Below are 18,930 nucleotides of genomic sequence, written 5' to 3' on the forward strand. Positions count from 1 at the left end.
AAGTCCCTACTAAGTGATAAGCAGTAGGTCAGATATTCAAATACAAAGAAGATACAGTTCTCAAAAGCACTAATATTGTAGTGTAACATGGACAGTGTTCATTTTATAAAGTGAGGTGGATTTGTCAACTAATATTCTAGTGTTAGATAGAAAGCAGTAATAGGCACAAGGAATATTGGGAAGATCTAAGAGTAGAGTGTTTCTGGAACTAGTTCATTTCTAGGTAAAAAAATTGGAAATCTGGAAAGTTCCCATTGTGACTCAGCAGAAATGAATCTGACTAGTAACCATGAGGTTGTGGGTTTGATCCCTGGCCTTGCTCAGTGGTTAAGGATCCGGTATTGCTGTGAGCTGTGGCTATGGCAAAGGCCGGCAGCTGTAGCTCCAATTTGACCCCTAACCTGGGAACCTCCGTATGCTGTGGGGCAGCCCTAAAAAAAGAAAAAAAAATTGGGAATTTGGTATTATTTATGATATGGAGGGGTCAATTTCAATTCCAGATTCAGCATAGGGATTGCTAAGTGTTATTCCTGGTGATAGTGAAGTACCCACTTCTAAATTTCATCCCAGTGAATGAAGTATATATGCTTTCTGTTGGTATTCTTTTTACAGTAATAAATTTATGTATATGTGTGTGTGTATCTACTAATATATACTATATTCACAAATTATAATAATTGATAGAAACATATTAACCACAATCTTCCATTGAATATAAATACAGAGGATATCATTTTTAGAAGGCAAAAAGAACTTATAATTTTTACTAATTAAAATGTTTTCAGAATTTGTAATTTAAAATTTGATATCACCCCAAACAATAAATGATTTCACTAGATGGGAGATGCTTTATGTCATGAAAAATTGGTATAAAATTAATTTATATCATAGGCTATATCACTTAAAAAAAAACAGGGTGAACATCATAGAGTATGACAGTCTAACTTCATCCTTTGATAATTCATACTTTGTTAAAACCATTATAGGAGGGCCACATGGTTTACAAGTATAAATAGATTTGACATTCAGATATTCTTATAACCTCATAGGATTGTTTATTACTTTCTGTTTTAAAACAGATTACAACTAAAATTTAGTATTAAAAAATCTCTAATCTTGAAATAAGAAGCCCAACTTTGTCTCACTTTATGCCTTAATATAGGTTTCCTAAATTCACTGCATTTCACTTTCCTCATCTATAAAACTAAGTGGTTGGGATAGATCAGTGGTTCTCAACCCCTGCACACTAGAATCATCTGGGAAACATTAGAAAAGTAATAATTCCCAAGCCTCACCCCAGGATTTATTTGTAAAGGTCTCCAGGTGACTTTAATGTACAGCAACTGTTGAAAACCAATGGGCTAGATGATCACTAAGGTTAGTTCTAACAAAACTTTTTAATTTTATGATTCACTGTATTTGGATATAGTAACAGTTGCTAGAGATAACAAAGTTCTGAGTATTTGCCATGTCCTAAAAAGTAGATATTACCCTCAAAGATAGTTTCTACTCAAAATTGAGAACATTTTCTCATCTGTACTCCAAAATTTTCTGTATTCTGAGAATAACTTACAATAAGAGTCATATACATTATTCACTTGGGTGTAATATATATATAAGAAGTAGTAATAGAGTTACCTAATTCATAGAAATTAATGACAGTTATGATTGGGAAACAATTACTTTCTTTCAGTACACATACATTGTATCAGGATAGTGTACTCAGAAATTGTGTGTAAATTTTTAAAGAATTGCTGTTGTAGCTATTTTGATTTTTAATAAATGGACTATTAAAATCCTGAGATAATAAACCTCCTAACATGTATAACTTATTCATGATAAATGCTTTACACACTGATGTATTATGGAGCAAAATAGAGTTCTATGAAAGAGTGACTTAAGTGGAATATTTAGTTATTTTGGTACTTCAAAGGCAAAAGTTTGATTTCTTGAAATAGTTATGAAATGTGTCACTATAAATTTTTGCTATCAGTTTTTTACTAAAGAACTTTTCAATGGAGTGAATGGTTAATTTTTTCTTTTAATCTAGTTACATGTTACATTATTTAACTCACCGGTGATATCAAGAACTCAACAATAAACTCAATGCAAAGAGAAACCATGTAGACTCTTAAGAAATTAGGGAAAGACCTCAAATAAATATTAAACTGGGAAGTAATAGATTTTGTGCCTTATATTTACACAGAATTCTGTTCTTATGGGTATGCACTTTGAATGCTTGGGACAGGCAGACTCTTTTCTTCTTTTGGCCAGCCTCATAATAGGAAGAAGGAGAAGAGTTACAGGTGACAGTTAATAGCTAACATGGGTGAATGAAGGTGCTGCCAACAAAAAATGTGCTGGAGTTTCTGCAAGCCTAGTTCTTTTTGAAACCTATTTGAAAAAAAAAAAGTTAATGCACAGAAAAGACACCATGAAAAATAGGAATGTGATTTTTCAATAGAATGTGTGTGTGCATCATCATATTGCGTTTGCCTCTGACATCATCAGTCTGTTTTTCTTATTATATCTTTAATGTTCATACATATTTCATTGTATTTATTTACCCCATTGATGACAGACCAGACTTAATAATTAAGAATAATTCATAGATATACCATTAATCATGACATGAAAAACTATGACATTGGAAAAATAATGTGACTGCTAGGATAGTCCACATGTTTAAACACCTGGTCCTGTGCAAACTGGGGAAGTTGTTTTGCTTCATGTTAGCTCTACCACATGCCAGTTTGCTTTACAAGTTCTCCCTGAAATCAATCAGACATGAGTACCATGCTTTCAAAGAATTTTGTATGGTAGGATTAGCTATGAAACATTTGAAAATACAAGTAATATATATCATAGTTTTTGTAAGAATAGTGACATGTATGCTAGTTATTTCAAAAAATAATTTATAAGAGTTTTATCTGGTTTTAAAATATGTAGAGGTTTTATAAAACAATATAAAATTTAGTATAAGATGACATCACTCTTCTTTGGAAACTCTTGGGAGTAACCAAATATAGAATTTGGTAGTTATTCCCTCACCTTTCCAAGTTTTCACTCCTACTTATCTGCTCAAATTTTGGTGTTCTGCTATCAGATGCATTTATTTTGTGTTTTATAATTTGTGTTAAACTAGGGAGAGTGCATCAAGCTATACTCAGTCACTCATATTATTATCCATTAGTTAATTTTTTTAAGTTTAATTTTATTGGAGTATGGTTGATTTATAATGTTGTATTTGTTTCACATGTACAGCAAAATGAATGTTACACATATAAATATATCCATTTTTTTACCATATAGGTTATTACAAATTATTGAGTAGATTTTCCTGTGCTATACAGTAGGTTCTTGTTAATCATCTGTTTTATACAGTAGTGTGTATGTGTTTTTCCCATCTTCCCATTTAATTAGATAAAGTCAACAAAGGGGTAATAATTACAAAGAAATGTAGGACAAACGTTATGTAGCCTCAGGAAGGTACCCATCAAAAAGGGCCCAGGGGATTAGAAACATTTCATGCTTGGAGGGGATGAAAGATTAAAACATAGAGACCAGTGTCAGTTACTTCCCACTTTTGCCTGGGGCTGGTCCAGGTCAGCACTGCAATCATTGTATGAAGCAAAGTAAATTGACCTACTTTTCTAAAGATGTCATATAAAATTTACATGATCTTCAGAATCTAGTGACATTATATTGAACATAGACTTTACAACTGACAGCCAAATGTTAGTAATGCCAACATTTTCTTGAGTAAACAAACTTTGATTACCTATATGTAAATATATAACTTTGTCTCATATGAGATCTTATTTACATTAAAGTTTTTTCCTGATTAAGACTTTGAAATGTTTTATTGGTTATAACCACATAATCTGAAAAGTCTAAGTATTTGACTCCATTTTGAAAGCATAAATACTGCATTAAAGTAAAGCTATCTTCCAGGATGAATAATATAATATAAAGTTTTAAAACATGTCAGATTATCTTAAATGTATCTTTCTTCTTTAAAATTTAAACAGTTGAGATAATTTTTTTTAATTTGGCCTTAACTGTTTGTCACAAGAAGATAAGAGACAGACAGCTAATGAAATAAATTGAAGTGCGGCTGTGGTTAGGTAGAATTGGAATTTAATACTTTTGCAGTTATTTCAGGTACAACTGATATATATATATATATTTAATTTTGCAAGCTTGTATGACATCATAAAAAGAGACATACTGAATTTTTAATTGGCTAATTCTTTGAAATATTTGGGTAAACTTAGGTATAATTTTTATGTACTTCATCCAAAATATAGTCTATTCCTTCTTAAAAGAAGTAAAAATTGAGGATTTGAGTCATGAATATCAATGATTTTAAATCAATATTCAAACCAAATTAATGAATACTAAAAAGATAGTGCATCTAAATACCAAAAGGGGATAGTATGAATTATATTCTATAGCTCAACTTGAAAGTCCAGCTAATACAGTGAAATCTCTCTCATTGAAATATCTAAGAAATAGACTGCCTTCACATTTAACCCAGTAGCTTTCAGTGATGGAGTATGTGAAATAAAAAGCACCATATCAAAATTATCATCAAGCCATGTATTATTCTTCTGGAGTTTGAGAGTCATTTTTAACATAGATAGTAACTTGGTCTGAAATTTAAGCATGCACAAACACACAGGTTTGCTAGTTGGAGAGTTTCCATGCCTGGGGGGAGGGGAGGTGACAATTGGTGCATTCAGTATATAACACATGTAATGATAATAAAGTTAATTGGTTAAACTCTATAGCTTTTTTTTTTCTTCCTCTTCCTGTAGAGTAGTTCAGCCGGGGGTGGAAGGATTCTCTCCCATCTTACCCCCACACACACTAAGAAGGCGTAGGTTGATACCATTTTTATTGTTCTGCTGGGGTGGGAAATAAACCATATGCTTTAGAATTTTGAATGGCTACACCAAAAAGAAAATTGAAGCAGGCCCTCTTTGCCCCTTCCTGTCCGACATTGAGGTGGGGTTATTCTTATAAATGTTCTTGAGGTTAGCTTAATGCTTCTACCCCGGTATAGAAGGTGGGTGAGGGGAAGAAATGCAAGGGCTTCAGAGAAGCTTGGGCTGAGTGAAGTATGGAGTGGGAAGCTCATATCTGAAACCCACCCCTCCCCTGGATACCAGGCAAAGGCAATGAAAGTCGGAACCAGCTGATGCCGCTGCTGCTGCTTCCCATTTCCAGGGTGAAATTTTCACAGCAGCTAATTCCAAAGGGAGGAAAAATCCCTAACCAGCAGCGAAGAAGATTCTATCACCCAACACAAGCTATCTAACGTTTTAGGCAGGCTTTTCAGAGAAATCCTCATTTTAAAAGCCAGCATTCAGATCCAAAAATACGGGACGGGAATCAGAGCTGGTATGAAATGTGAAAAGCCTCTTTACACTCTTGAGTGTTTGAAATGATCCGATGAACATAGGAAGTGGCTGCCAACGCTCTGGCGGCTGCTCGTGCCGCCGCCGCCGCCGCCGTTCCTCGCAGAGGGCTGGACAGAGCTAGTCCCGGTTTCAGCACCTCCGGCGCTGGACAGCTCTCTGCACGCCGCACCGCCGCCTGCCTGCTTTCTCCAAACACTCTCGCTTTGCATTACTGGAGATGCATCTAAATTACGTCCTGTTCAACAACAAGTAGATTTTTTTTTTCCTCCTGTATGGGAATTACAGTAGAGGATTCTCTCAATTAAACTACTGCATTTTCTTCTTTACGGATTTGGCCGTCAGGCGTATTTATCCCGATCTCCCCCCCACACCCTTTGCAGGAACGAGTCTTTGGGAACGTGGTCCACCCAGGGATGTAAAACTGTGCTTACCGATGCATCCCATACGAAATGCTTATGTGATCGTCTCTCTACCTTCGCCATTTTGGCTCAGCAACCTAGAGAAATAGTAAGTAACAAAGGGAAAACACGGCTTTAATGCAAAGGCAGGGACATTGTGGAGAGTGTTTCTCCAGGGAACTGCATTTTAAATGGGGAAATGGAAAATGTTGCAGGATGGCAAAATTGGGTTCGTCTTCTCCTTAGCTACAGAAGCTTGGTGAAATGAATTCTAGTTGGTGTGCTATAACTAAATTCTACTCAATTTTATGTCTTCTAACTTGAAATTTCTGCAGTATAGTTTTGAGGATGTACTCCAATCATACTGCTAATATGCTGCAAACTTTGAAATAAAAATAATTGTCAACTTAACCTTTATTTTAGAACTCAAAAGCTGTTCTGGGGAATTTGTGAGGATACTGCTGGTGGTATAATGAAGACCCCAGACACTATAGCCAAACACATTGAATATCTGCATTGGATATTTTCAGTACACGTTTTTTGGGATGTCCTTGAATATTTATTTTTGAAAAATTAAATGAAGTTTTATGGAAGCATGGACTGCCAGAAACTGTAAAATCATTCCTTAGAAGTGTATAGATTTGTCAAACTATTTTCTGAAACAGACAGCTCTATAAACTGTCTAAATGAAAAATAATACCCATATCAAATGTATTTTGAAAATTATTTTAAAAATTGAGATGCTGGAAAATAATTATTAAGATAAATGTGACTTTCTGTCCAAATCTGGCCTAAATACACATCACTCTTCTTACTTATTTTGATGACAAAAAATACCTAATACAATTTATTGTGCATATCTAAGATTTGGAACATACTCGATCTTAAAGTGTATTTCTCTAAACTTCCAATATTGAAAATATGGAAAACAACAGATTTTACTAGTTAGTATCATGTTATTCTCTGAATAAAGAAATTTCTCAAATCAGTCACTGCTTGTAATCTTTACATATGTTTTAAAAGATATAAGTCTTATTTTTCAAGGTCATGTATTTAGAGACTGATACTGACATTGTGAAAATTATATATATTTTGTTCGCAGAAAAAAAAATCACAAAATATAGTCTAAGGTCTTACATTTGAAATTTGATTTTGTTCTCCATTCTTATAGGCCAAGCTAGTGAAATTAAATGAGAGAATACTTGACTTAGAACAAAGTTGTCAAAAGTCAGAAAGTTTGAAAATTTTTCAATATCTAGGTACCAGATTTGGATAACCAGTGGGTTATAAATGGGAGGATCAAAGTAAATTTCACCAAAATACATTTTGTGAAATAACTTAACTGTAGTTAGATGAAGAAAAACAATAATTGCTTCAAATTTCAGCTGGAGAAAACTTAACATATTAATGTTGACTAAGTTGTAGTTTCAATTATTTATTTTAGAAAGACATCAGTGGGTATATGCCACAGTCAAGCACTGAAAACTCTTTAGGCTTTCATTATTTCACAGTGGGAAAGAGGGGGTAGCTAGAATTAGTCACTTTAGAGATTGAGAATATGTGAACAGAGTGGTTACTGGGTAATTATCTGGTTACTATAACAACTATATTGGCTAATTTTGAGTATTAGGATAGTTTAGTTAAGTTTAGAAGTTATTTTAATTTATTTAAAAAATTCTCTTTCTCTCTCTCTCTCTCTGCTTCTTTTGTTTCATTTACAGATCATGGAATCCTCTAGTACACCTTCAGTTACCCTAATCGTAGGCAGCGGCCTTTCTTGCTTGGCCTTGATCACCCTAGCAGTTGTCTATGCAGCATTATGGAGGTATGTAATCAATTAATACACTTGAAATTGAATGCTCTGTTATTCAGCATTAAATTAAGGAATATGGTAACTATTGTATGTCTCATATTTTCTTAATTTACTGAAAGAAGTACTTCTAAAACAGAGTTGTAATTGTTATGATTGAACTATAATCAATGAGCTCAGTAGCACTAAATAAGTGTTTTACTTAATTTTCTTGTCTGTATCTTCCTATGATGAGAAAATAAACAATACACACACACACACACACACACACACACACACACTCACACACTTTTCTTCCCAATTGAAATGATGATAGTTTTCAACAAGTTGCTTACCCCCCAAGCATGGTCCTCTTAACACTTCAAGTTCAGTTTCTGTGTAGTTCCTATTTATCCCAATTGCTACTGAGCTTGAGAATTTAATTGGTACAATCAAGTTAATTTCTCTGTTATAGAAATATGGTCTCCAAATTCTTAAGTTCAAAGCACATGCTTTCAGTGTGTCCTAGACAAGGAATAAAATCTTCTATAAGATTCACGCATTAACACAAGACCATAAAGCTCTTGAAAAAGCATCTTGGCTAAACATTTCCAATAAGTCAGTTTTTGACAAATTGATTAAAAGAAGTCAGAAAAAAACCATAAACAAGGGGGAAGTGATTGAAAAGTACTGTTCTTTAATATTTGAAATTGCATTGCTTGATATTATATAAAATTTAGTATCTCTCTAAGATGTGTTCTTACTCTATTAATAAGAATTAGACCTGTGAAGTTTATTATGTCTACTGGCATATTGATAACTAGTACACAACCAAGCCTCCCAATAAATTTTTAAATGTTAAATGTTTTTATATCTATTTTATTTTAAATGTTCTAAAAACAATTATATAACAAATAGATAACTGCATATTATTTATGAATATTTGAAATATTAAGTTTGCAAAGGTAGCCAGTCCTAGTATTTTACTTATCTTTTGCTTAAGATAAAAAACAATTCAATTGAAAAGTTAATTACAATTTAGTAAGGAAAGTCATTTGATTTAACATCCTTTTTTTCTAAAAAAAATCATTGTTCTCCATTATATTTTTTACTCTTTTGGAGACACAAATAAATTGTCCAAGATATTATATTGTCAAAGATATTAAAATGTTCATGCTTCATACAAAAATAAAATAGATATACATTCTTGCTTGGTCCATTGGCTCAGGTATGTAATAAAGATTCTGCCTTACTATGAAGGAATTTCTGGTAGTGAAATACCAAGTGATACAATCTGATAATACATGGCCATTTCTATGAAATGAAAGAAATGCTTGGTCTTGGCAGGGCATTGTAGACAGTAGAACCCAGGGTTCAGAGCTCAGTCAAGCAGGCATTCTCCTGGTCATCTAAGAACAAGATAGACAAAAGCTGGGATGAAGACTTTCTCTCCCACAACTGCCTGGATGTTACATCTCAGGAAATGAGGCAGTGTTTATTTGCCAGGATACTATGTAGCATCACGATTCATCAGTCGCATCATAATTCATACTCACTGAAGTGTTTAGAACTAAGTTCAATTTCTCAGTACTTAGGATTCAGCCACCAACTCCCCCTTCTCATCATCCCTCAATACATATGGCTCACACTTGAACAAATACTGCTAGTATAACTTCTTTGATATAAAGTTTATATCAAACTTTATAGGATTATAAAGTCCATGATTAATTAGTCCATGAGGAAGTTTTCTTTAATCTGGAAAATCACCTACTGCAGTAGTTTTCTAGGAATTAGCACCTAAAAAGATCTATCCAAACTTGACATGAAACTGAGAAGTACAGAAGACAGTAGCAAGGGACAGAAATTCAAATTCCTAGTAGTTAGTGGCTATCAACTCATTGTCTATAGGTAGAGGAATTGAAGTAGAATCAATAATTTGATAGAAGTCTCAAGATTCACAATCAAGTGAATCATAATGGCATTACAAATTCAATCCATTTTGTAAACATTAAATTGACTGTGTGACATTACTGTATTATAACACTCATACATATCAGGATCCTACTACCCTTTTTTCTAATTAAAAGGGTTAGTTTTTGATTTTCTAATGATTTTTAAAATGTGTGACCATCAGAATAATTTTACTATTTTGGAATTTGTTACTGACTCATGTAACTCATTAGAAATGTCTATCAAAAATGAATCCACTATTATGTTCCCTCCATCTACAGATATATTCTGTTGAGTTACATTTTTACATCAAAGAGTAGCTGACCATGTCCTTTTGATCAGTGTATTGAAATGGTGCACTCATAAATTTCATTTAAAACATCAAACACAGTTTTAAAAAGTTTTGAAAGCTAAGATATTTTGTAGCAATTTTGATATAATAATATCACAATATTAGTGAAAATGGAAACATCTAAATACTCTTCATGCTGATCAGTCTAGGTCTTCATTTCCATGATTTTTCTATTTACAGAGCAAATAATATCAATGAAAGCCTTTTAATAATGTCCTCTGTGTACTCATGCTGCCATGGAAACCTTTAACATCACATAAAGGGTCAATTTTTTACAGCCCTTAAATTTTTTATAAATACAGCCCCCACCCACAAAAAAAGAAACAGCTTAATATTTGATATTTTCAGCATCCTAATGTGTGGTTTGTTATATTTTTAGATACTGATGATGCAGGGACAAGATTAAGCAACTTTTGAGGCCATTTTGTATTGAGAGTCAACCTAGGTTCTTTCTGTTTGGTTTTGTTATTGGAGAAAGGAAGTTTATTTTATATTAAAAATGCTTATTATATTTTATTGTTACTCTTGTTTTTGTTTGGCTTTCTTTTCTGAAATATGTGCTGAAATGTGGGACCTTTGCCTAAATATTTCTCAAAGACAGAGAGAAAGAACTTGGCTAAATTTTACCTTTCAAAGAGTACCTCCAGATCTCTGGCACTCCTATGTAACACTGCACAGGAAAGCCTACACCTGCTGTGGACAGTGATTCTGTGTTCTAATACAAATTGAACAGTCTCAAATACACAGCAAGAACAAATATGTCTTTTTGTTACTCTCACTTAGTGATTTAGCACAGGGTACAGTAAAGCAAAATAGCTGTTACCCTTTTAGGGTAAACAGCTGGTAGAGCATTTGATTCTGAGCAGTTTTCTCCATGGCTTACATTCTTGACGCACTTAAAAATTATATGACAGACTGTATATAAACACTTCTTCATAAGGGTAAAATATGGCAGATGCAAAGTAATTTTCTAGCCTAATGGTGAATTATCATTTGTGGATTAGATTAGTTTTTAGCAAGAAAAATTCACTTTCATTTTTCTTGTTTTGAAACAATTATTCAGGAAAAAAAAAACATAAAGAATAACAGCCTAACTACATAAAAATACTTGAGCAAATGAAGTGGTGGATGAAAATGTTCATGGTTTCTTGAAAGTAGTGGCATCACTTTGTGAACAATGGGATTACTTCATAATCTGTGTGGGATTTTTCTCTTTGGTTCTCAGAGTTTCTACTGGTTGATGTATATGATAATAATTAACTTATACATACATATTTCTAAGAAATTTTATATTTCTAGTAAAAAAAATTATAGTGATAACATATGCAACTTAGGCTCTGTCCAGAAATGCCATGTTGTCCTGTCCACACTAATGTCTAAAGAAAAAAAAAAATTAAAAGCCTCTTGGACATCATAAGTCACTCTAAAATTGGGTCTCTAAGGTCTAATTTATTAACATACTGATTCCTAAAATTCTCTTTCTTAAAAACAACTGTTTTTTTTTATGTTTTTTTGCATATGAAGGCTGCATTTTAGTGCATCTTTTTCTGGATGAAGTCCATCAATTTGCATAATAGAGAATTTCTCATCTTTCCATTGAATTTTAAAGTTGGACACTCTTTCTTTTTCTGGCTAGGTACATACGCTCTGAGAGGTCCATAATTCTAATTAACTTCTGCCTGTCTATCATCTCATCCAACATCCTCATACTGGTTGGACAGACTCAGACACATAATAAGGTATGACTGGTGATTATTCTGCTTATCATTGTGTGTTTATGTTGTGACATAAAGTTTGGTTATTGATAATCTAAACATTTATTCTTGATAAAATGGGGAACTTTTGACAAATTATTTTTAAAATAAAAATGTTGTTTTTGTTTCTGAGTAAATGTATTGGTTATTCCAGTTTGGAAATACATTCCCTTGGCTTAATTTCTTGGGGATTGAGAGGCTGTTTATAATAGTAAAAATATGTGTTTTTTAAACATTATATCAAAGGTCTATGAGTTCAAAGCCTTGGAACATCAAAAGCATGTTTTAATTTATTATCCTAATTTTAATAGGATTTCCTGTGTTTTGGTCTAATTTATTATCATGCTGATTCCTGAAATTCAACTATAAATTACTAACAAGTGTAACATAGCTCTTGAAAATCCACCAAAAAACTTTTTTTAGGCAAAAATTGAGAATATTAGATATAAGCAACTCTAGCTTTTATGTCTTTCAAAAAGTTTTTCTTAACCAAAAAGTATTTTGATACTTAAACAGGACTGCAGTTCTTTAACTGCATAACTGCTTTCAGCAGAATGTAAAAACATAGGTTGATTTATATGCCTGACTTGAGTTGTATGACCATGTTTTTTGAGAAAAGACTATCAGTCTCTTTACTAAATGATTCTGAAATACATTCTAACAAACCCATAATGGAAATCTTAAATTAACTTATCCCAACCTCAAGGGAATTCTATTAAACAATGCTTTGATATATTTGCCGATCAATTTGGGCCTATACATTTCTTAATTTTTTTAAAAAAAATTTAAATACCAAAGTTAATAATTTAAACTTTTTCCCTATAAGCTGTCATTTTAGAAACATTTGATGCACTTTTCAATAAGTTCTTTTGATGTATTAGATACTTGTAGGACACACATCAACATCAATGATTAGAGATAATCTGCTTATTTTGCAAATTTGTAACTCCTAAGATTACTGATTCTCACCCAAAGAATCTGATTTGGGTCTGGAGGAGCCTGAGAAATTGCCTAGGTGATTCTGATAAAGATTTCATCTTGGTCTTGACTCTTTATCACCCTGGGCTGCAGGGACCCAGTGGAGGGCAAGAGGAAATTCACTAACCCTGAAAACTGAAAACAAAAACAAAAAAATATTAAGGGGTCCTGTAGAAGTAAAAAGCTCTTTCAGATATCTGAACGTTTAAGTTTTTTTCCCCATTTCTTTCCCATGTCTTTTCTTCTTAAAAAAAAAAAAATAGAAAGGTGAGAGAATGTAAAGTCAATTAAAATATATTTCAAGTCCACCTAATGACTATTTAACATAAATTTTAAAAGAAATACATGGGAAAAGAAAAGTCAGAGGAAGAAAGGAGAAAGACCAAAGTGAGGGAGATGCAGTTGGAATTGGAGAGGAGGAAGACATGTGCAAAGTTAACCAGCAGAGGGGAAAGGAGGGTGGGCACAAGCACACTGGGGAAGGGAAGAAGGGAGGAGGCAGTGAGAGCAGAGGGGTGGGGATGGAGGGAAGATGGCCCTGAGCCCTGGGGAGTGAGTTATCACTCATCTCACCCCCTCCTGGCTGTTCACTGGGCCGAGCCACAGATCCCTTAGAAATGCTTCTTCACTTGTTCATACCTGGTCACAATTCTTGTACTGTTCATCCTTGAACCTCAATGCAGAACAGGAGAGTTTGCCTCTGAAGTGGAAATCATTTATTGGATTTGGGAGCCAGAAAAAGTCAGGCTAGAGTTAGCTTGAGCTGATAATTTTAATGTTCACTCTTGTGTTGTTGTTGTTGTTTTTCCCCACCAAATCCTACCCTTTCAGTCATTTTTCACTCTCCAAACACTCTTGAGTTATGCCCCTCATTAGAATATGGAAAATGCCATGATCTTCAGTGGGAAATATGCTTTAAAAGCTATTCTATGCTGTGTGGCAAAGTTTTTACAAGTTCTGAATCAAGTGGTTGAATAGTAGAATTTTCTACATGGTTTTTACTACATACTGTACTGGTTATTGTCTATATCACTGCTGTCCAGTAGAAATAAGCCACAAATGCAAACTATGTATATAACAGTGATATTTTAGTAGTCACATTAAAATAGGTACAATGAAACAAGCAAAATCAATTTTAATAATATATTTAACTCAATATATTCAAAAGATGACTATTTTCACATACAAGTAATTTATAACATGTTAATACAATATTTATAATCTTTATTAAGTCTTCAGAATTGATGTGTATTTTATACTTAAAATGTATCTCATTTTGGGCCAGCTGCATCTCAAGTGCTCAGTGGCTACATAAACCAAGTGACTACCACATTGTGTAAATCTAAATGGTAATAATACCTAGAAATTTAAATGGTCTTTTTTTTTTGTCTTTTTAGGGCCGCACCTGCAGCATGTGGAGGTTCCCAGTCTAGGGGTTGAATTGGAGCTGTAGCTGATGGCCTACACTACAGTCATAGCAGTGCCAGATCAGATCCCTGTTTGTGACCTACACCACAAAACGGCAATGCTGGTTCCTTAACCCACTGAGCAAGGCCAGGGGTTAAACCTGCGTCCTCATGGATACTAGTCAGATTTGTTTCCAATGAGACATGACAGGAACTCCTAAATAGTCTTGAGAAATTACATTCTGTTTGCCCATCTTGGCTTTCCCAGGCTCTCAATGTCCTGTTTTTGTTTTTTTGTTTTTTTATTGTTGTTGTTTTTTTAAATATCTTTTTGATATCTGCAAATAATATGAATATCAAAAGGCAATATAAGTCTAATTTTACTTTTCTAATTATGAAGAATGGCTAGCATGGGCTTAGTTAAAAAAATAATAAAATGAAAGGTCAGCGTAGTTTTGTTTCTGCAGGATATATTCCATATGGTTTTGGAATCCTAGTGATTCTATTCTAGATAGACTGTGCTAATTTCTTCTGCTGCAATGGATGCTTGTGGGGAGGGCTGGGTGGGAGGTGGTGGTGATGATGAAGAAAATGAGAAATTGTTGGTTTTCTCTCACACTATGTTAATTTTGCTTGACTAGCTCTGAGTAGATGATCTTGCAAGCCTAGGACAATTCACTTTGGAGTGACTCGGAGAAAAAAACGCAAAACACTAAGATTATATTCTCAGTCACTCTTAAATATCAGGTTTCCAGGGGAAATAATCATATATTTTATTACGATAAATGTCCTGAATTCAATTAAATTGAACTTACTTCATTTTATATGTGAAATAGCAGTATGTGAAAAGCCATACTTTACTGTATTTGAGATTAATGATTTTTCAAAAAAAGAAAAATGCAAAGTGTATTATCTGTATAAACTTATGTTCTATATAAACTCCAGGGCAGTACTTTAAAAAAGTAAAATACAATTAGTGGCTACAGTAATTGTTTAGGTTCTATGTAGGATCTTAGCACTATTGTGGGCAGTTTGTAATTGATTAAATTCCTACCTTTGACTTCCCTGGTAAGTTTTGATTGATGCTTTAGCATTCCCTACTTGGAAAAACGGAAACACCTTAGAGCTTCTTGAACCGGTTCTTTGGTACTGCCTCCGAGAGCTGTCATGGCTAGTTTGTGTGAAAATGCGTATTTGATGCTGATGTCCAGAATAGTTTTGAAGTGTCTGACTGGGGTCTTTCTCTAAATTGTTTGTTGAATAATTGATTCAATTATCTCACTACGGAGTTTTTCTTCTTTGAGTTAGGATAGAAACAGTTGAAATAATCCATTGTTTAAAATATGATGTATTCAAATCTTTGAACTTTAGATTCAGTTGCTGGCAGCAGATAAAGGAGTCAAATGCAATTTCTTATATCTCTTCTTAAAATGCAGCTGTAAAATGTAATTATAACTCCATTATATTTCAAGATATCTCATAAAGTGTCATTGCCCTTTGATTTCTCTGTGCATTTTAAATTTCAACCAGAATGCTCATTTATCACTTGAATGTTGTTTATTTTTAGAGTTTCCTTTGTACCTTAAAGTATGCCAATGTTTTTTTTTCCCTTGAGGCATGTAGACTATTTTAGACCTACTATTTTGCAGAAAGTAAAGGTTATTTTGGAAACAGACATATTCAGAGAATGGTTTTATTCATCACAAAAATGTGTATCTACCTCTTTCTAAAACACTCTGATATGATTTATCAAATCATATGTTTAATATGTCTTATCATATTAAACATTTCATAACATTCTTTTTAACTAATGGAAGGTAAATTTGGCAAAACAGTTGTTTTTTGTTTTTGATTTTTGGTTTTGGTTAGGTAATGGTGGCCACTCAAGAAAATGCTGAGAGAAAGCTTCTCCCCCCAACCTCACTACCAGGTTAAAATGAAAGCAAGCCAAGTCTAGATTCAATCAGACAGATAAATAAACATTTATTAGCAATTCAAGAGCAAAACATATTCTGTAAACTCAATGAGTCCCTGCGTCTCTTTCATTTCAGATACTTTAACCACACCTTGCATGCATCAATCACTTAAGTTTGACATAGTAACAACCTAGAAGCAGGCTTCTGTGCTCTTATGGCAGCATCTTTTAATCAGAAATCCTCCTAATCCAATGTCTGGACACAAAATGATTGGGGATAAAACTATGTGCTTCATCTCTAAGAGGTACAGGATATAGGCTTCAAAGGAGTCTTTTCATGCAGTCCATTTAGAGTAAGAAGTGGTTAACTATATCAGCTCATCTGCATATCCTCGTTGCCTTTATTTTCACCAAAGGAACCCCTTAACACATCCACCATAATAACTAGCTAGACATTAGTTCATCAGTAAAGATCAATTTTTTGTATTCATTGGATAACAGTCAAAGTGTTGACTGAGGATAGATCTACTTAAATCTACTCTGTAAGACCCTGGAGTAGGGCCCTTTCAAATACAAATCCAGCTGTCCACCTTGCTCTGCACGTTCCCACACAGCTCCTAGGATTAAAGGGTAAACTAACTGCCACATAGAGAGTATCATACTGAGGATACCTAAGTGCTATAAAATAAACAGACATCCTGAATAGACATTCTTTTTTGAAAAACAATAGTCAAATGTGAGAGGGCAAATTTTAGTCCCAGTACACCTAAAAAAGTCTTCATTAACAGATCCAGGGAAACTTCCCAAATTACTTAGATGTACAAACATTTCTATATCACTAGTTAGAAGGAACTTCTCTCATAGTTCTTTATGTATGGATCATTGGATTACATAATAGGCTACGTCTTTTAATTCACTCTTGCAGAAAGTACAAAAACTTTCTCTGTTAGAGCACTTTTTAAAAGTCACATGCTCTACAAAGATTCCTTACTTCATCTGGCACTAATTTATTCTTTATCAAACATTGTTATATGTTTGTTATGTAGTTGGTGTAGAGATAATTAGCAAAGGTAGGCCAAACTTGAAGGCTGTGGTCATTCGAATGGAAGATGTTACTCTATTGTCAGAATTTAAAGATAAAATCTTGAATGTGTATACTTTAATTGGGTGAAACACTCTAATTCACCTCTTTCTTCCACAACTTTTTTTGCCAGAGACCTAGATTCTTCACATGTTCACATACATGCCTGGGCTCTGAACATTTATGTGTTCAGCTTCTGAGAAAGAAATAGTAAATCTGTGTTTCCAGACACCCATTTTGTCCGTCCCAATACCCTCTGAGTCTGCCCTCCTCTTAAGAGTCAACATTCTCCAGGCTTCCCTGGAGACACCCCTGTCTTGATGGTGAAGGTGAAGAGCAGACATTTTAAGCCAGATGGACTCCTGTTTCCTAGGTGTACGATCTTGAACCAGATACTCAGCTTCTCTAGACCCTGACGTTGTTGTTGTCAATGTGACACAGGGTACATATGAAACACTTTGTGAGCATTCCTCAAACAGTTGTGTGACCAAGGTGACGTTGATAATTTTGACTCACAGATGTACATCTGATTCTGAACTTCTCCCTGAGCTTCAGATTTCCTCAGGTGCAACTTTCTGCTTACCTCTAAATTCCCCATTTGTGTCCACGCCCCACACTCAAACACATTGTGTATAATTTATGTGTACTTTCTATACTTCCCAATGGAATTATATAAGCTGGAACTCTAAGAGTTATCCTTGATACCTCCTTCTCCCTTATGTCAGTCATACCCCTGGGCCAGTGGTACCCTCACATATTTTTCAAATCCAGCTTTTGGCCTCAGTAAGGTATGAATTGCCTTCACTAGTCTACTGCTTCCAGCATCATTAGTCCTACTCTCTACCTTGTAGCTCAAGTGAGGAAGGTAAGTTCAAATCTGACCACTTCACTTCCCTGAGAAATGTTTATTGTTGTCTCACCTCCCATAGAAGTGAATTTCAAACTGTGCTCAGACACAGGTGTTGAAAAATGTTTTCTTTATCTACGAAGGTTTCTATTCACTGATTTTCTTGGACTAATATATTGGGACTCAGGAATAAGTTTTAGCTTCTAAAACTTGAGAAAACCTCAAATGTGACCTGTGTTGACCTCTCCATTTTTGTTCGCTATTGCTGACTTTTGTTTTATCACACCAGCAACACAAAACTGCTCATAGGTGGTCCAAATCATGGTGGTTGCTTGTTCCTCACTCCCCTCCACCCTGGAGCACTGTTACTCCCCCGCATCCCACTTGGTTTCCCAAACATCTTTATCTGGCACGTGCTTATCCTCCCACACTTTTCTCAGTCCCTTCTCCCTGTAGGAAGCCCTCATCCATCCTCCACACTTTGGTTCACCAGTTTTGAGGCTCTGTGAACGCTGGAGCAAAATCCCTGTCTTATATATTATACTATCTATTTCCAATGAGATTATACACTTCTTGGGGCAGGGCTAGGTTGTATTCATTCTTAAATTCATTGCCAGCATTGCCAACATAAAATAAATCTTTATCAAGTGAATGGGTAAGTGAATTTATTTGAATTCATCATTTAAGCTTATGGAACTAATAGTGGTACTTAGTTTTACAAGGATTAGGGTTCCCCACTCTAGATAGAATTCAAGCCAACAGGGTGATAAAGATCATTTTCCTGGGACCCGGTTTCAGCTAGATGTGATTGATGGCATGCTTTAAAGGCAATGTGGTTCCTGGGTTTTAGTTAAAGAGACTCAGAAACCCAACAAATGTGAATCTTTTCACTTAGCAAGTCATGTAAAATGTTCTTAACCATCTAAGAAATGTGCTTATTCACACTTTCTCCCATAGAAGTCACATCCTGCCAATAGTGTCCCAAATATGTGTCTATTTTGTCTCAAATGTGTGTGTGATCCCAAGGACTAAAG

At 34.2% G+C, this 18,930-nt stretch overlaps 1 protein-coding gene across 3 annotated transcripts in view; it reads left to right on the forward strand.

Moving 5' to 3' along the window:
• Nucleotides 1–18,930, forward strand: part of ADGRB3 (adhesion G protein-coupled receptor B3) — a 732,417-nt gene that overhangs the window by 579,178 nt on the left and 134,309 nt on the right. For all 3 annotated transcript variants that reach the window (XM_047760010.1, XM_047760017.1, XM_047760000.1), the window contains 3 exons: nt 5,807–5,933; nt 7,546–7,649; nt 11,552–11,654. In XM_047760010.1, coding sequence (XP_047615966.1) covers nt 5,807–5,933; nt 7,546–7,649; nt 11,552–11,654 — 334 coding nt within the window. The remainder of the gene's footprint in view (nt 1–5,806; nt 5,934–7,545; nt 7,650–11,551; nt 11,655–18,930) is intronic.

Source organism: Phacochoerus africanus, chromosome 2, assembly GCF_016906955.1.
Source record: "Phacochoerus africanus isolate WHEZ1 chromosome 2, ROS_Pafr_v1, whole genome shotgun sequence".
Taxonomy (NCBI): Eukaryota; Metazoa; Chordata; class Mammalia; order Artiodactyla; family Suidae; genus Phacochoerus; species Phacochoerus africanus.